This window comes from Pseudorasbora parva, chromosome 25, assembly GCF_024679245.1.
Source record: "Pseudorasbora parva isolate DD20220531a chromosome 25, ASM2467924v1, whole genome shotgun sequence".
Classification (NCBI taxonomy): Eukaryota; Metazoa; Chordata; class Actinopteri; order Cypriniformes; family Gobionidae; genus Pseudorasbora; species Pseudorasbora parva.
The window spans coordinates 7,293,102-7,307,902 of record NC_090196.1 but is presented as its reverse complement, the minus strand read 5'-3'; the positions used below and the strand labels follow the sequence as shown (position 1 = coordinate 7,307,902).

At 40.5% G+C, this 14,801-nt stretch overlaps 1 protein-coding gene across 1 annotated transcript in view; it reads right to left on the bottom strand.

The window, feature by feature from the left end:
* Nucleotides 1-14,801, bottom strand: part of osbpl5 (oxysterol binding protein-like 5) — an 86,036-nt gene that overhangs the window by 34,596 nt on the left and 36,639 nt on the right. The window contains exons 2-4 of the mRNA XM_067435679.1: nt 11,796-11,952; nt 9,915-9,988; nt 5,876-5,956 (exon numbers count right to left, since the gene is read on the bottom strand). Coding sequence (XP_067291780.1) covers nt 5,876-5,956; nt 9,915-9,988; nt 11,796-11,931 — 291 coding nt within the window. The 5' untranslated portion in view covers nt 11,932-11,952. The remainder of the gene's footprint in view (nt 1-5,875; nt 5,957-9,914; nt 9,989-11,795; nt 11,953-14,801) is intronic.

The window sequence follows — 14,801 nt, the reverse complement described above, 5'->3', positions numbered from 1 at the left end:
GCAATTTTACTACTACTAAGCAGCTTGATCAGCAATCAAGCTGCTTGATTGCTCCTGGCTGATTGATTGTTCCTGATCGATTGCTCCTGTCTGTCTGCCTGCTGCTGCTGCCACCACAGTGTTTGTAGCTCTGTATAGCTGTGTTTGAATCTCTATTTGATATATTTTCTTTGTAATTTACACTGCTAAATATAACTTACTCATCACCATATAGTGTTTAATATAGCCTATCAATTTAAATTTGACATTACTAGCTTTTAATCTAAATCACTACCACACGTTAGCTTTTCGCTAGCCTGGTAGCTTTCCATCCCAGCATCCAGGTCTCCTGTTTTCTGAGTTCTATAGACAACTGTGGTGAGTTGGATTATTAAAAAGACTCCATCAGACAACTGTGGTAAGTTTTGGATTCATCAACAAATACGGTAAGCCATGTCTTCTTCTCCTGTCATTGTCACTTGCACTGCAAGCTACATGTTTAGCATATCTATCTCCGTTGGCGAACAGGGCTTCACATGTGATAAATGTAAGGAATTAATCAGGCTGACGGAGAAGATTTCAGATTTAGAGACACGCATCCAAGCTTTATGTGAGAGTAGTGAGAATGTAACAGCTTTAGATACTGCTTTGGATGCGACTAGCTTAGTGAACACTCATTGTTTGGTTCCGGCTGAGCCCGCGCAGCAGGGCTGGGTGACGATGAGAAAGCATAGTCGCGGATCAAAAAACCACTCTTCCGTTCCGATTAGAACATCAAACAGGTTCTCCCCACTCAGTGACGCACCCACTGAGGATCCTGTTGAAAGTGCCCTAGTTATTGGCGATTCTATTACACGGAATGTGAAAATAGAGACACCAGCCACCATAGTCACATGTTTACCGGGAGCCAGAGCGCCTGACATCAAAGCAAATTTAAAAGTGCTGGCTAAAGCTAATCGTAAATTCTCTAAGATTATTATTCACGTTGGCACTAATGATGTTCGACTTCGCCAGTCGGAGATCACCAAAATTAACATTAAAGAGGTGTGTAAACTCGCAAGTACGATGTCAAAAGCCGTATATTTCTCTGGTCCTCTCCCCGCGAAAAGGAGTGATGAAATAGTTAGCAGATTATCATCACTCAATGGCTGGTTGTCTAAGTGGTGTCTGCAAAATAACATAGGGTTCATAGACAATTGGAAAAGTTTTTGGGGCAGACCTGACCTGTTGAAGATGGACGGCATTCATCCCTCCTGGGCTGGTGCTGCTCTTCTCTCTAGTAATTTGGCACATAGTCTTAGAGCTAAACCTTGACTCACTGGGGCCCAGGTCAGGAAGCAGACAAACTGGCTAAACCAACCGTCTGCTAGCTGTCTCACGTCACCAAAGTCAGCTAAATCCCAGCACATAGAGACTCTTTCACCTAGATATTGTCACATAGAGACTGTGTCTGTTCCCCGAATTAGTAAATACAAAAAACCATCAAAACCATTCAACAGTAAAAATTTAATTGATGTCCAACAAATAAACAACAGATATAATACGGATGAACAATTGATAAAGCTTGGGTTGCTGAATATTCGATCCCTTTCGCCAAAAACGCTTGTTGTCAATGATATGATTATAGATCATAACTTAGATGTGCTGTGTTTGACAGAAACCTGGCTAAAACCTGATGATTACATTACTTTAAATGAGTGCACCCCCCGAGATTATTGTTACAAACATGAGCCACGTCTGAAAGGTAAAGGGGGAGGTGTGGCTGTAATTTATAATAATATTTTCAGTATTACTCAGAAGTCTAGTTTCAAATATAATTCCTTTGAAGTTTTGGTGCTTTATGTAACACTGTGTAGTGTAAATGATAAATCCCTTCTGACATTTGTGTTGGCTACTGTATACAGGCCACCAGGGCACAATACAGACTTTATCAAAGAATTTGCTGGTTTTGTATCGGAGTTAGTATTAGCTGTAGATAAAGTACTAATTGTTGGGGATTTTAATATCCACGTAGACAATGAAAAAGACGCATTGGGATTGGCATTTAGAGACATTCTAAACTCTATTGGAGTTAGACAACACGTATCAGGACCCACTCATCGCCTTAATCATACTTTAGATCTAATAATGTCACATGGAATAAATGTTGATACTGTTAAAATTCTGCAGCAGAGCGATGACATCTCAGATCATTACCTAATATCATGTATACTTAATTTACCTAAGGCTGCAAAGCCATCCCCTCGCTTCAAATATGGCAGGACGATAACCGCTGCGACTAAAGATTGCTTTGTACATAATCTTCCTCATCAGTTCCATCTCCTCAGCATCACAGATAGCCAAGATGAACTTGATGCTGCAACCGAAACTATTGACTCTCTCCTTACTAGCACTTTAGACATAGTTGCTCCCCGGCGCTTAAAGAAGATTAAAGCAAATAATCCAACGCCGTGGTACAACGAGCACACTCGGGCCCTTAAAACAGCAGCCAGAAAAATGGAGCGCAGCTGGAAGAAAACAAAACTAGAGGTTTTTCGCAATTTGTGGAAAGAGAGCATGATTGCATACAGAAAGGCCATAAAAACTGCTAGATCTGCTTATTTCTCATCTCTTTTAGAAGAAAACAAACACAACCCTAAGTATTTATTCGATACAGTGGCTAAATTATCAAAAAATAAAGCTTCAGCTTCTGATGTTTGTAAACAACACAGCAGTAATGACTTTATGAACTTCTTTACTAGTAAGATTGATAATATTAGGAATAAAATTATAACCATGCAGCCGTCTATTACAGTATCACTTCAGACAGAGCACTGCAGGGTCACTGAGGAAAAATTACACTCATTCACTGCTATAGGAGGAGAAGAACTGGCTAAACTTGTAAAATCATCAAAATCAACAACATGTATGCTTGACCCTATACCGACTAGGCTATTAAAAGAGATACTTCCAGAGGTCATAGATCCTCTGCTTAATATCATTAATTCATCTTTGACATTAGGATATGTACCGAAAACTTTTAAGTTGGCTATAATTAAACCACTTATTAAAAAAACGCAACTTGATCCTAAAGAATTAGTCAATTACAGGCCAATCTCGAATCTACCGTTTCTATCAAAAATACTAGAAAAGGCCGTGTCTTCACAATTATGTTCTTTTTTAGAAAGAAATGGTATTTGTGAGGATTTCCAGTCAGGATTTAGACCGTATCATAGCACTGAGACTGCTCTAATTAGAGTTACAAATGATTTACTCTTATCATCTGATCGTGGTTGTATCTCTCTATTAGTGTTACTCGATCTTAGCGCTGCATTTGATACTATCGATCACAATATTCTTCTGAATAGAATCGAAAATTATGTTGGCGTTAGTGGAACTGCTTTGGCATGGTTTAAATCGTACTTATCTGACCGTTATCAGTTTGTAGCAGTAAATGAAGAGATGTCACACCGATCACAAGTTCAGTATGGGGTACCGCAAGGCTCAGTGTTAGGACCGTTGCTTTTCACCCTGTATATGCTACCACTGGGAGATATCATTAGGAAACATGGCGTTAGTTTTCATTGTTATGCTGACGATACTCAGCTCTATATTTCCTCACGCCCGGATGAAACCTACCAATTCACAAGATTAACAGAATGCATAGCTGATATAAAAAATTGGATGAATAGTAATTTTCTGCAACTTAATTCAGATAAAACTGAATTTTTAATTATTGGACAGAAAAGCTCCACAAGTAGTAACCGAGAATACTGTCTAACACTTGATGACTGCTCTGTCAAGCCCTCGTCGTCAGTGAGGAACCTGGGTGTGCTCTTTGATACCAATCTTTCATTTGAAAGCCACGTTTCTAGCATCTGTAAAACCGCATTCTATCATCTTAAAAATATATCTAAATTACGGCACATGCTTTCAATGCAAAATGCTGAACAGTTAGTACATGCGTTCATGAGCTCAAGGCTAGATTATTGTAATGCTCTACTGGGTGGTTGCCCTGCTCGCTTAATAAACAAACTCCAGCTAGTCCAAAATGCAGCAGCTAGAGTTCTTACTAGAACCAGGAAGTTTGATCATATTAGTCCAGTTCTGTCAACACTGCACTGGCTCCCTATTAAACATCGCATACATTTTAAAATCTTGCTTATTACTTACAAAGCACTAAATAGTTTAGCTCCCCGGTACTTAAGCGAGCTCTTAACGCATTATACCCCATCACGTCGATTGCGGTCTCAAAACGCTGGCCAGTTGATAATACCTAGAATATCTAAATCAACTGCAGGCGGTCGATCATTTTCCTATTTAGCTCCTAAATTGTGGAATAGTCTTCCTAGCATTGTTCGGGAAGCAGACACACTCTGTAAGTTTAAATCTAGACTAAAAACACATCTCTTTACTATGGCATACACATAGAACATTTTTAACTTTCATTATTCAATTCAATTGACTGATTGTTAGGCTGCATTAACTAGGTCAGCCGGAACCGGGAACACTTCCCATAACACCTGATGTACTCGTTACATCATAAAAAGAGTGACATCTACGCTAATGTTAGTCTCTCTGTTTATCCCGAGGTTTATCCCGGATCTGGGCCCTGTCCGGATCGGATGGTGGACCTGCCTGGACATGACCAACGCATCCTGGAGTGTCTGCTGAGCCGTGTCAAATGGTGTCTCCTCCGAATTTGCCTCACTGGCACGACATGCTCAAAACCCGTCTTCGGCGCAATAATTCCGATCTTTCATGTATTCATACTCTTGTGTAATTGACGCCCCATCCTAAATAAATCTGTCTCTTCCGTGATACCCTGAAAATTTTGAATAATCCGATCTAATATGATTTCCGACCTGTAAGGTTGCCAGAATAATAATCTTACACGGTGTGTTAATAGGCCAGAGGAGAACTGGCACCCCGACTGAGTCTGGTTTCTCCCAAGGTTTATTTTTCTCCATCATGCCCTGATGGAGTTTTGGTTCCTTGCCACTGTCGCCTTTGGCTTGGCTTGCTCAGTTGGGGACACTAAAAATATGATTAAAGTTATTCAACTTATTATACAAATAAAATATATGAATTAGGTCTTATTTAATTCTATAAACTATAATACTGATCTGCCAACATTGTCGCTATATGATAAATTAAAATAAGCTGATAACATCACTGTTTTCTCCAGTACGGCTGAACAGCCAAATCTAATTTTGTCGCAATATTACCCTGTTTGACACTGTGAAGCTGCTTTGACACAATCGTGATTGTAAAAGCGCTATATAAATAAAGTTGATTGATTGATTGATTGATTGACTACAATTTAGTTGCAACATTTCTAATTTTTGTTCACTTTTTTTTAGGTTTCATCACCAAATACTTTTTTACCATTTTATTTTTCAAATAACAAAAATGGGTTTAATATTTGTAGTTAACAATAACAGCACTGCATTTACTGGTTCATTAAAGGTTCAATATTTGTAAAGGTTTTCACCAAAAATAACCGAAAACATTTTTATAACCGAACAAATGTGTCCTTAATAGAGGCTAATGTGTTCCTAGTGAGATGTCTCTGTGAAATTTAAATGTTCTAGCTCAAACGGTAGTCAGGCTGATGCTTTGAATATTTAAACGCTAGTTTTAAGCAACCATACACCCGTCCCAAAAACACAAACGCCCTAACCCTAGCTACATGCAAAGTTTGAAAGCAATTTAAACTTTAACGTAGGAAGATGAAAAGCAGGCCAGATGAAAAGCTGGATTCAATATTTTAATAAATATTTTAGTGTTTCCTCCGCTTATAGAGGAAGTAAATGTACGCAGGTTCTGTGCCGTCCACCTGTTGACAGCGCAAACAAGCCAGCATTTTGAGAAAACTGGGTCAAGAACTCTGCCTCGAGTGGGAAGCACATCATACCTTAAGCGATTCTTTTCTTGCCAGCTTCTCCGTGGGCGAGGAAGACTCCTTCCCCAAACCAATAAACATCCTAGATTCCGACTGAGGGAAAAAAGAGATTGCAAAACAGAAAGTCCCAGAAAAATTCATTTAAAATTCATGTAGTCAACATGAGATTAAAATTGACCCTGTTTGTTTCTGAGCTTAATATGAACAATTCAACACTGCACATCATTCCAAAGAAAACAAGATTTGTAGTCATTTTGCGCAACACAAAGTGACTTAATTTGAAATGTATTTCTGTTTGAATATCCTTACATTACAGAAACAAAATGGGCTGCGAATGCCGTTTTATGTTCACTTTCCCACTATAATACTCCCACCATAATAAGCAAGTATATTAATTTAGAAATGTGAATGCATATGAAGCAACTTCCAAGTCTTTCACACTAACTGCAAAAAGCTCAAAGCTAAATGCAGCAGGTCTGTTTGGTCAGCTGTGCGTGTCAGTTGAACCAAAGTATGGAGAAGACAGCTTCCCTCTTAGGCCTAAATTAGCCTGTAAACCAGAGGATTGAGTGTGGAGTCCAGAATAACAGCAGTAATGTTATTTCACTGTTTTATATTCAGGGACGTTTCCTTTGAGGTGGCAGTGCCTCCTCAAAAAATTGAATGAGAAAACAATTCATATTATGAAATTAAAACAATGCAAATATTACAAAATTTTGACATGAAAAAAAAGTATATAAATACCTTTTTTTTTTAAATAAGTTTTTCTAAAATAAAACTGTCCAACAGCGACACCCACAGGTAATAATAATAATAATAATAATGCGTTCGATTTATATAGCGCTTTTCAAGGCACTCAAAGCGCTTTACATTGAAGGGGGGAAACTCCTCATCCACCACCAGTGTGCAGCACCCACCTGGATGAGGCGACGGCAGCCATATTGCACCAGAACGCTCACCACACACCAGCTGATTGGTGGAGAGGAGACCGAGTGATGAAGCCAATCAGGATATGGGGATTATTAGGAGGCCATGATGGACAGAGGCCAATGGGCAAATTTGGCCAGGATGCCGGGGTTACACCCCTACTCTTTTTCCGAAAGACATCCTGGGATTTTTAATGACCACAGAGAGTCAGGACCTCGGTTTAACGTCTCATCCGAAGGACGGTGCTCTTTGTCAGTATAGTGTCCCCATCACTATAGAGCCCTGCACGGGCCTCAAATCTAGGCCCTAGCCCGGCGACGCTGAGGCCCTAGCCCGGCCCGTGTCCGACAGCTTATCAAATTCTCGGCCCGAGTCCGACTGGAGCCCGTTTTTTTTTTTTTTTACATTGTTGTAGCCATTAAAATAGTTCTGTTTTGTTTTTAATGTCAAAGTAGTTATATTTAGTTTAGTTTCTTTATTAAGTTAATTTAGAAAAATGTTTAGAGCATTTTTTTGTTTGTTAAATTAAAGTTTTAATTTTTTTAAGTGACGACCAAAAGCGGCCAGCGGCCGACAGTGAGTTAACCGCATATTTAATCGATTTAGTCTCTCAAATCAACTCTTGACTTGGCTTGCCTATAATAAAATCCATAAAACACTTCAAGCATCACATTAACAATTAGTTAATTTCACCAACTATTACCACCAGTAGCCTAAAAGGCATTTTTGACGAGCTGAGGCAGGCTGATTCTGCTCGCGGCTCTCGCAAACGGAGCTAAATACTACTAAAAACAAATAATAATAAAAAAGCACATGCAGGTTGTCTTATAGCCTACCTTACACCTACGCAAAATGAATATAAATCCCATCTTCAATTCCCGGGGTATATGCTCATTTAACGGAGTTTACAGCAACGGAAGCAAAAGATTCAAGATGCATTTTATTTAGCAGCTTATTTCAAATTCAAAGACCACATAAGAGAGCGCGACCTAAGCGCACTGGTAAGATCATAAGTCTCATTCATTTTTATTGAACATGATTGTGTTTTTGAGCATCTAAGACTTATTTTAAGTTTAATTTGCAGCCATTTGCGTTGGCTTGCATTAGAAACGCCACGCTCACACCACGCTTGCAGTGTGTCTCCGGCCTTAACTCTAGCAGCTGCGCTGAAGAAACGCGCGCTGCTGCTGCTGGCGCGGACTCTGAACCTATGCTCTGAACACTGTGCGAGCCATCTTGACAGTCGCGTTAGCTATTATGGTCTCGTGTTGTTTCCACCAGCGCAGAACTCATTGTTCCTTTTAATTTAATAATTCATTACATTTATATAGCGCTTTTCTAGACACCCAAAGCGCTTTACATATAGAAGGGGGGAATCTCCTCAACCACCACCAATGTGCAGCATCCACCTGGCTGATGCGACGGCAGCCATATTGCGCCAGAACGCCCACCACACACCAGCCAATTGGTGGAGAGGAGACAGAGTGATTAGGCCAATCAGGATATGGGGATTATTAGGAGGCCATGATGGACAGAGGCCAATGGGCAAATTTGGCCAGGATTTTAATTGATAAAATAAATATAAAACGAAGGAGAAGCCTAAAAAAAGGCCCGAAGCCCGGCCCGCGTTTTAGGCATGACGTGAAAATTATGTTGTGACATGGCATAAATGCAGGGCTTTACATCACTATACTGGGGTGTTAGGACCCACACAGACCACAGGGTGAGCGCCCTCTGCTGGCCTCACTAACACCTCTACCAGCAGCTACCTGGTTTTCCCAGTTGGTCTCCCATCCAGATACTGACCAGGCTCAGCCCTGCTTAGCTTCAGTGGGAAACGATATCACACATATCACACATATTCAAGTGTGATATGGCTGCAGGTAAAGTTACAGCGAGTGTCCATATCTATCTTGCCCCCCCTGAGCCCATTGACTTTTAACAGACATACTAAAGCATACAGTAATTTTGATGGGGGGCATTTTAATTTAGGGGCCGCTTATACAACACCGTTTTCAACTGAAAACAGAAAACTTTTATGCATTCTGGCTGGCCCGTATGGTCTGATCAAACAGATGAGCTACTGGAGCTCAAATTGCTCAAGAAGTTAATGCTGGTTCTGATAGAAAGGTGTCACAATACACAGAGCATCGCAGTTGGTTGCGTATGGGACTGCATAACCGGAGACCCGTCAGGGTGCCCATGCTGACCCCTGGCCCTGTCCAGTGCCGAAAGTGGCAGCAGTGGGCATGTGAGCATCAGGACTGGACAGCAGAATAATGGAAGAAGGTGGCCTAGTCTGATGAATCACGTTTTCATTTACATCATGTAGATGACCAGGTGCGTATCTTACCTGGGGAACACATGGCACCAGGATGACTATGGGAAGAAAGCAAGCCAGTGTGATGCTTTGGGCAATGCTCTGCTGGGAAACCTTGGGTCCTGCCATCCATGTGGATGTTACTTTGACATGTAGGCTACCATCTACCAACGCATTGTTGCAGACCATGTACACCCTATCACGGAAGTGGCATTCCCTGGTGGCTGTGGCTCTTTCAGCAGGATAATGCACCCTCCCACAAAGCAAAAATGGTTCAGGAATGGTTTGAGGAGCACAACAACGAGTTTGAGGTGTTGACTTGGCCTCCAAATTCCCCAGATCTCAATCCAGTTGAGCATGAGCATGTTTTTAGGAGTTAATGTTGCATTAGATCCTTGTGTATTATAGTTTAATGCCTCACATGGGTGAATGAATGACAGGCTTTTACTGTATATCCGCCCATTAAAAACACATGATACAGACAAATGCGTTTACATGAGTTCTGATTTACTAAAAGCTTTTACTGCTGAATGAATAAGGGAGATTGTGATTGGTTGAGTTTGGACATGTGCTAACTGCAGGTCATTTCGCTTTGCATTTGCAGAGGTCTAGTGAGCCCATTAATCTTTCATTTAGCAGCAATCTGAAATAAACTCCAGTGAAAGGTTAACTAGTAAGCAGGTTGAAATAACAGATGTGTTATGGAAATGTTCTTCAACCAGCAAGTACAGTGTATGTTCTTCTTTCCCATCTGCATTATGTCGTCATATTCCATGCAGGCAGTCAACAAACAGATTAACGCACCACGCTGCTGGGTGATCGGGCCGGGCTGACCTCGTCTCTCATTAAGGGCAAACCGTTCCGCTCCGTTTCATTACCTGGAGAACACACGCATGCACACACACGCACACACACACCCACACCAGCACACAAACACCTAATTAATATCAAGGGCAATAAATAATAAACACCAGGGCCATGGATACACATTTAACGCTACAGTAAATAACATTTTAGCAGTATATCAGGGGATATCGAAACATAGTCAGCTCAGTTAAAGATTAAATGAAATACATTTTCTTACTTTCTATTCATAATACATGTCCTTTATTGTGCACAATTTATCACTCTGTGTAATGTGGTATCTAGGATGTTCTAAGTGGTTGCCAGGGCATTGCTATGCATGTTTCTATGGTGTTCTGAGTGGCCGATGGTATGTTGTTAGGGTGTTCTGAGTGGATAATTATGCTGTAATGATGTCCTGAGTGTTTTCATTTCTATAGGGTTTTTAAAGTGTTGTAGGAGGTTGCCAGGGTGTTGCTATGTCTTTTGTAGCGCACTACTACATGGTTGCTAAGGTGGTTCTGAGTGGTTTGCAGCACATTGCTATGTATTTGCTCTGGTGTTCTGCATCAGGGTATTGCTATGGTGTTTTGAGGGGTTGTTAGGGCATTCTGAGATGGTTGCTAAGCTGTTTTTTGCTGATATGAAATTTCTAGTGTTCTAGGTGGTTGCTAGGGCATCTCTATGTGATTGCTAAATTATTCTTAGATGTTGCTAGGGTGATGGTATGTGACTAGGGTGTTATGTGTGATTGTTAGTGCACTGCTATGTGGTATATAGCATATATATTTGGTGGTTTGTAGCAGAGTGCTATGAAATACCTAGAACATTCTACATGGCTGCCAGGATGTTGCTATGTGGTTGCAAAGGTGTTTTTGGTAGTTTATAGGATGTTGCTATGCTATTCCTGGCATTTTCTATGCGGTTTCTATGCAATTAATCAAGTTTTTTTTTAATTTGTTGCATTAGGGTGTTGTGTAGTTGCCAGAACATTGTTATGTGGCATAGCTGTTTTAAATGTTTGTTAGTGCATTTCTCGCAGTTTTTCAAGTGTTCTATAAGTTACCAGATATTTGCAACAAGATGTTTGATTACAAAGGTGATTGGGGTCATTTCTAACAAGTTTCTATGCAGTTCTAAGAGTGTTTTTGTTGGTTGCCAGGGCATTGCTATGCGGTTGCCAAGGTGTAATAAGAGTTGCCAGGGGATGGAACATAGCTAGGGTGAGTAAATAAACTGCTATGTGGCTGTTAAGGTGTTCTATGAGATTTATAGCATGTTGCTGTGCAGTTCCTAGAGTGTTTTAGGTGGTTACCAGGGTGTTGCTATGCAGAATATTAAAGGGATAGTTCACCCAACAATGAAATCATGTCATCATTTACTCACCCTCAAGTTGTTCCAAACCTGTATGGATTTCTTTTTTTATGCTGAACACAAAAGACGACATTTTGAAGAATATGGGTAACGAAACAGGCCCACGGCCCATTGGCTCCATAGTATGAAAAAAAAATTACTATAGAAATCAATGGGGTCCATCAACTGTTTAGTTACTGACATTCTTCTAAATATCTTCTTTTGTGTTGAGCAAAAAAATAAATAAAGTCATACAGGTTTGGAATAACTTGCGGGTATGTAAATGATATGACAATACATTTTGGGTGAACTATCCCTTTAAGGAAGCCAAATAAACTATGAATGTGGTTTAGTGACGAAAAAAATTATGCTCTTGAATTCTTTAACAGAGCTACCATAACCGTAGTGACTTACAAGCAGTGAGCTTCTGCATGTCTCTTGTACTGAAAGGATGTAGTGCTTCCACACATGTAGGAATAGAATGGATACCTGGGCTGAGTGGGTACAGTTCATGGTCTCCTCCATAGGACAGGTTGCGGGTCAGTACACGTGGGTCGATTTTGGGAGGTGACGAGGCTGTGGGACAGAGAGAGAACCGCCTGCGGAACAAGTTCTCCTCCTTCATTGTGTCAGCCAGTCTGTCCACCTGGAGAAGAAAGGAGGAATATCATTATAGTTTGTAGCAGCATAATGCACCGAAATACTAATGGCTCATCACACACATGATTAATGTTAATGCTGGAGTGTTATGCAGGCCTTGTCCTTAACTGAGGTAATGGATAATCAGCAAAGCAAATGTGTGAAAAATGTATGTGTCTGCGCAAACTTGGATGAAAATGGGCGGCTGACAGGATATAAAAAGTCTATAAATGTAAGAACTGAAATGAGATTAAAAACTCATAAACTCAATGAATCTTTCCTGAATCTTGTAAACCTAAACCGATCTCATACAAATTTAAAAATGAACCTAATAGTTTTTTTCCTGTGCAATAAGTCCTATCCTTGCTAAATATTCCACAGTCAACTGTAAGTGGTATTATAACAAAGTGGAAGCAAGTGGGAACAACAGCAACTCAACCACGAAGAGGTAGGCCACGTAAAATCACAGAGCGGGGTCAGCACATGCTGAGGGTCACAGTGTGTAGAAGTCGCCAACTTTCTGCAGAGTCAATAGCTACCGATCTCCAAACTTTGTGTGGCCTTCAGATTAGCTCAAGAACAGTGCGTAGAAAGCTTCATGGAATAGGTTTCCATGGCCGAGCAGCTGCATCCAAGCCTGCAAAGCATCGGATGCAGTGGAGTAAAGCTCACCGCTACAGGACCCTAGAGCAGTAGAGACGTGTTCTCTGGAGTGATGAATCACCCTTCTCTTCCTGTCAATCTGATGGATGAGTCTGGGTTTGGTGGTTGGCAGGAGAACAGTCCTTGCCTGACTGCATTGTGCCAAGTGTAAAGTTTGGTGGAGGGGAGATTATGGTGTGGGTTGTTTTTCAGGGGTTGGGGTTGGCCACTTAGTTACAGTGAAAGTAACTCTTAATGCTTCAGCATACCAAGACATTTTAGACAATTTCATGCTCCTAACTTGTGGGAATAGTTTGGGGATGGCCCCTTCCTGTTCCAACATGACTGCAGCAAGGTCCATAAAGACATGGATGAATGAGTTTGGTGTGGAGGAACTTGCCTGGCCTGCACTGTCTTAACCTCAACTGATAGATCACCTTTGGGGTGAATAAGAGCAGAGACTGTGAGCCAGACCTTCTCGTCCAACATCAGTGCCTGACCTCACAAATGCACTTTCTAGAAGAATGGTCAAAAATTCCCCTAAACACCCTCGTAAAATTTGTTGAAAGCCATTCCAGAAGAGTTAAAGCTGTTAAAGCTGAAAAGGGTAGGACAACTCCATATTAAACCCTACGGATTAAGAATGGGATTTCATTAAAGTTCATGTGCATGTAAAGGCAGATGTCCCAAAACTTTTGACACAAACATGATTTCTCAACTCTTTGCTCAAAATGTTGCTTTTTTGTTATGAAACTTACCCACATTCATTTGTTGATTAAAAAAAGTCTTTAAGCCCTAAAAATGTACATACCTTTTTCTAAATTACTACATTACCCACATGCATTCTTTAGATAATTATGTTTGAAATCTAGGGTTGCAAGATGAAGGTTTTAGGTTACATAAGATGGCACTAATCAAAGGAGGAATTCTAAACAGCATGGGCTTTTAGTTGCAGAACATCCGAATCAAGTTCCCAGCATCATTCCTCTCATAAAAAGGAGCTAAAAATAGTCTTTCTGCTGCAGTGGGCCTGACGGGGGGTGCGGGAGCCGCCGTCTTTAAGGTGCACAGTTACAAACCCCGCTCTACCTCTCTTTCTCTCACTAGAGCTCTGCAGGGTAATGAACCCCACCCTGCATTTGGCCAGGCAGTCCGATGAACCAATCACAGATCAGAGCCACAGCTGGAGGGCATGATGGGATGAATTCAATTGGCTGTGCATCTGGCTACTGTTCAGTTTTGCACTGTTTACAAGAACATGAGCGGCAGAGAGACGAAACGCATCCTGAACAGACTAAACAAATTTTACACCTGCAAAATGAATGTAAAAATCCTTTTACATGCAAGAAAATATATATAAAGATGAAGTGTGCAACTTTTTCAATGTTAAAGGAATGGTTCAATCACAAATTAAAGGTGCCCTAGAATGAAAAATTTAATTAAGCTTGTCATTGTGAAATAATAAGAGTTCAGTACACGGACATCACATACTGTGAGTCTCAAACACCATTGCCTTCTACTTCTTATGTAAATCTCGTGCATGAAAAACACCACGGAAAAATAAGTGATTCTCAACATAATGCCTACAAAGCATGTTCATTGTCAGGCGAAACTGCGCAGCCAAATCATCGGGACTGCAGGTAAACAAACGACACTTGAGGATCGCAAAAACTGCAGCTCTCATGGACACATATGTCATGTTCCAGGCTGTGCAGGAGACGTGAGGACTTTTCTACCCTTCCCACAGATAAACAACGTCAACAGTCATGGTTGATCTTGGCTGATCGTTCGTTTGCTCGGCCCATTTTTAGCAAGCTTCGCTCAGAATCTTAAACTGAAGAAAGGGGCAATTACAACTATATTCCTGCAAGCAGTAAGATTTTATCCACTTATTGACTGTTTAAACAATTTCTGATTAAATAGAAAGTTTCTTAGAGAGAGAGCATTGTCTAGATGATGCAAGATGCTAGTACAGTAACAATAGGAAACTCCATGTACAATCAATCAATCAACTTTATTCATAAAGCGCTTTTACAATGACGATTGTTTCAAAGCAGCTTCACAGTGTTAAACAGGACAATATTGCAACAAAATTTGATTTGGCTAGTTTGATTTGGATAGTTTATAGAATTAAATATGACCTAATTAATCAATTTAATTAGTATATTTAGTTGAATAAATTAGATCCTAATTTTTGTGTCCCCAACTGAGCAA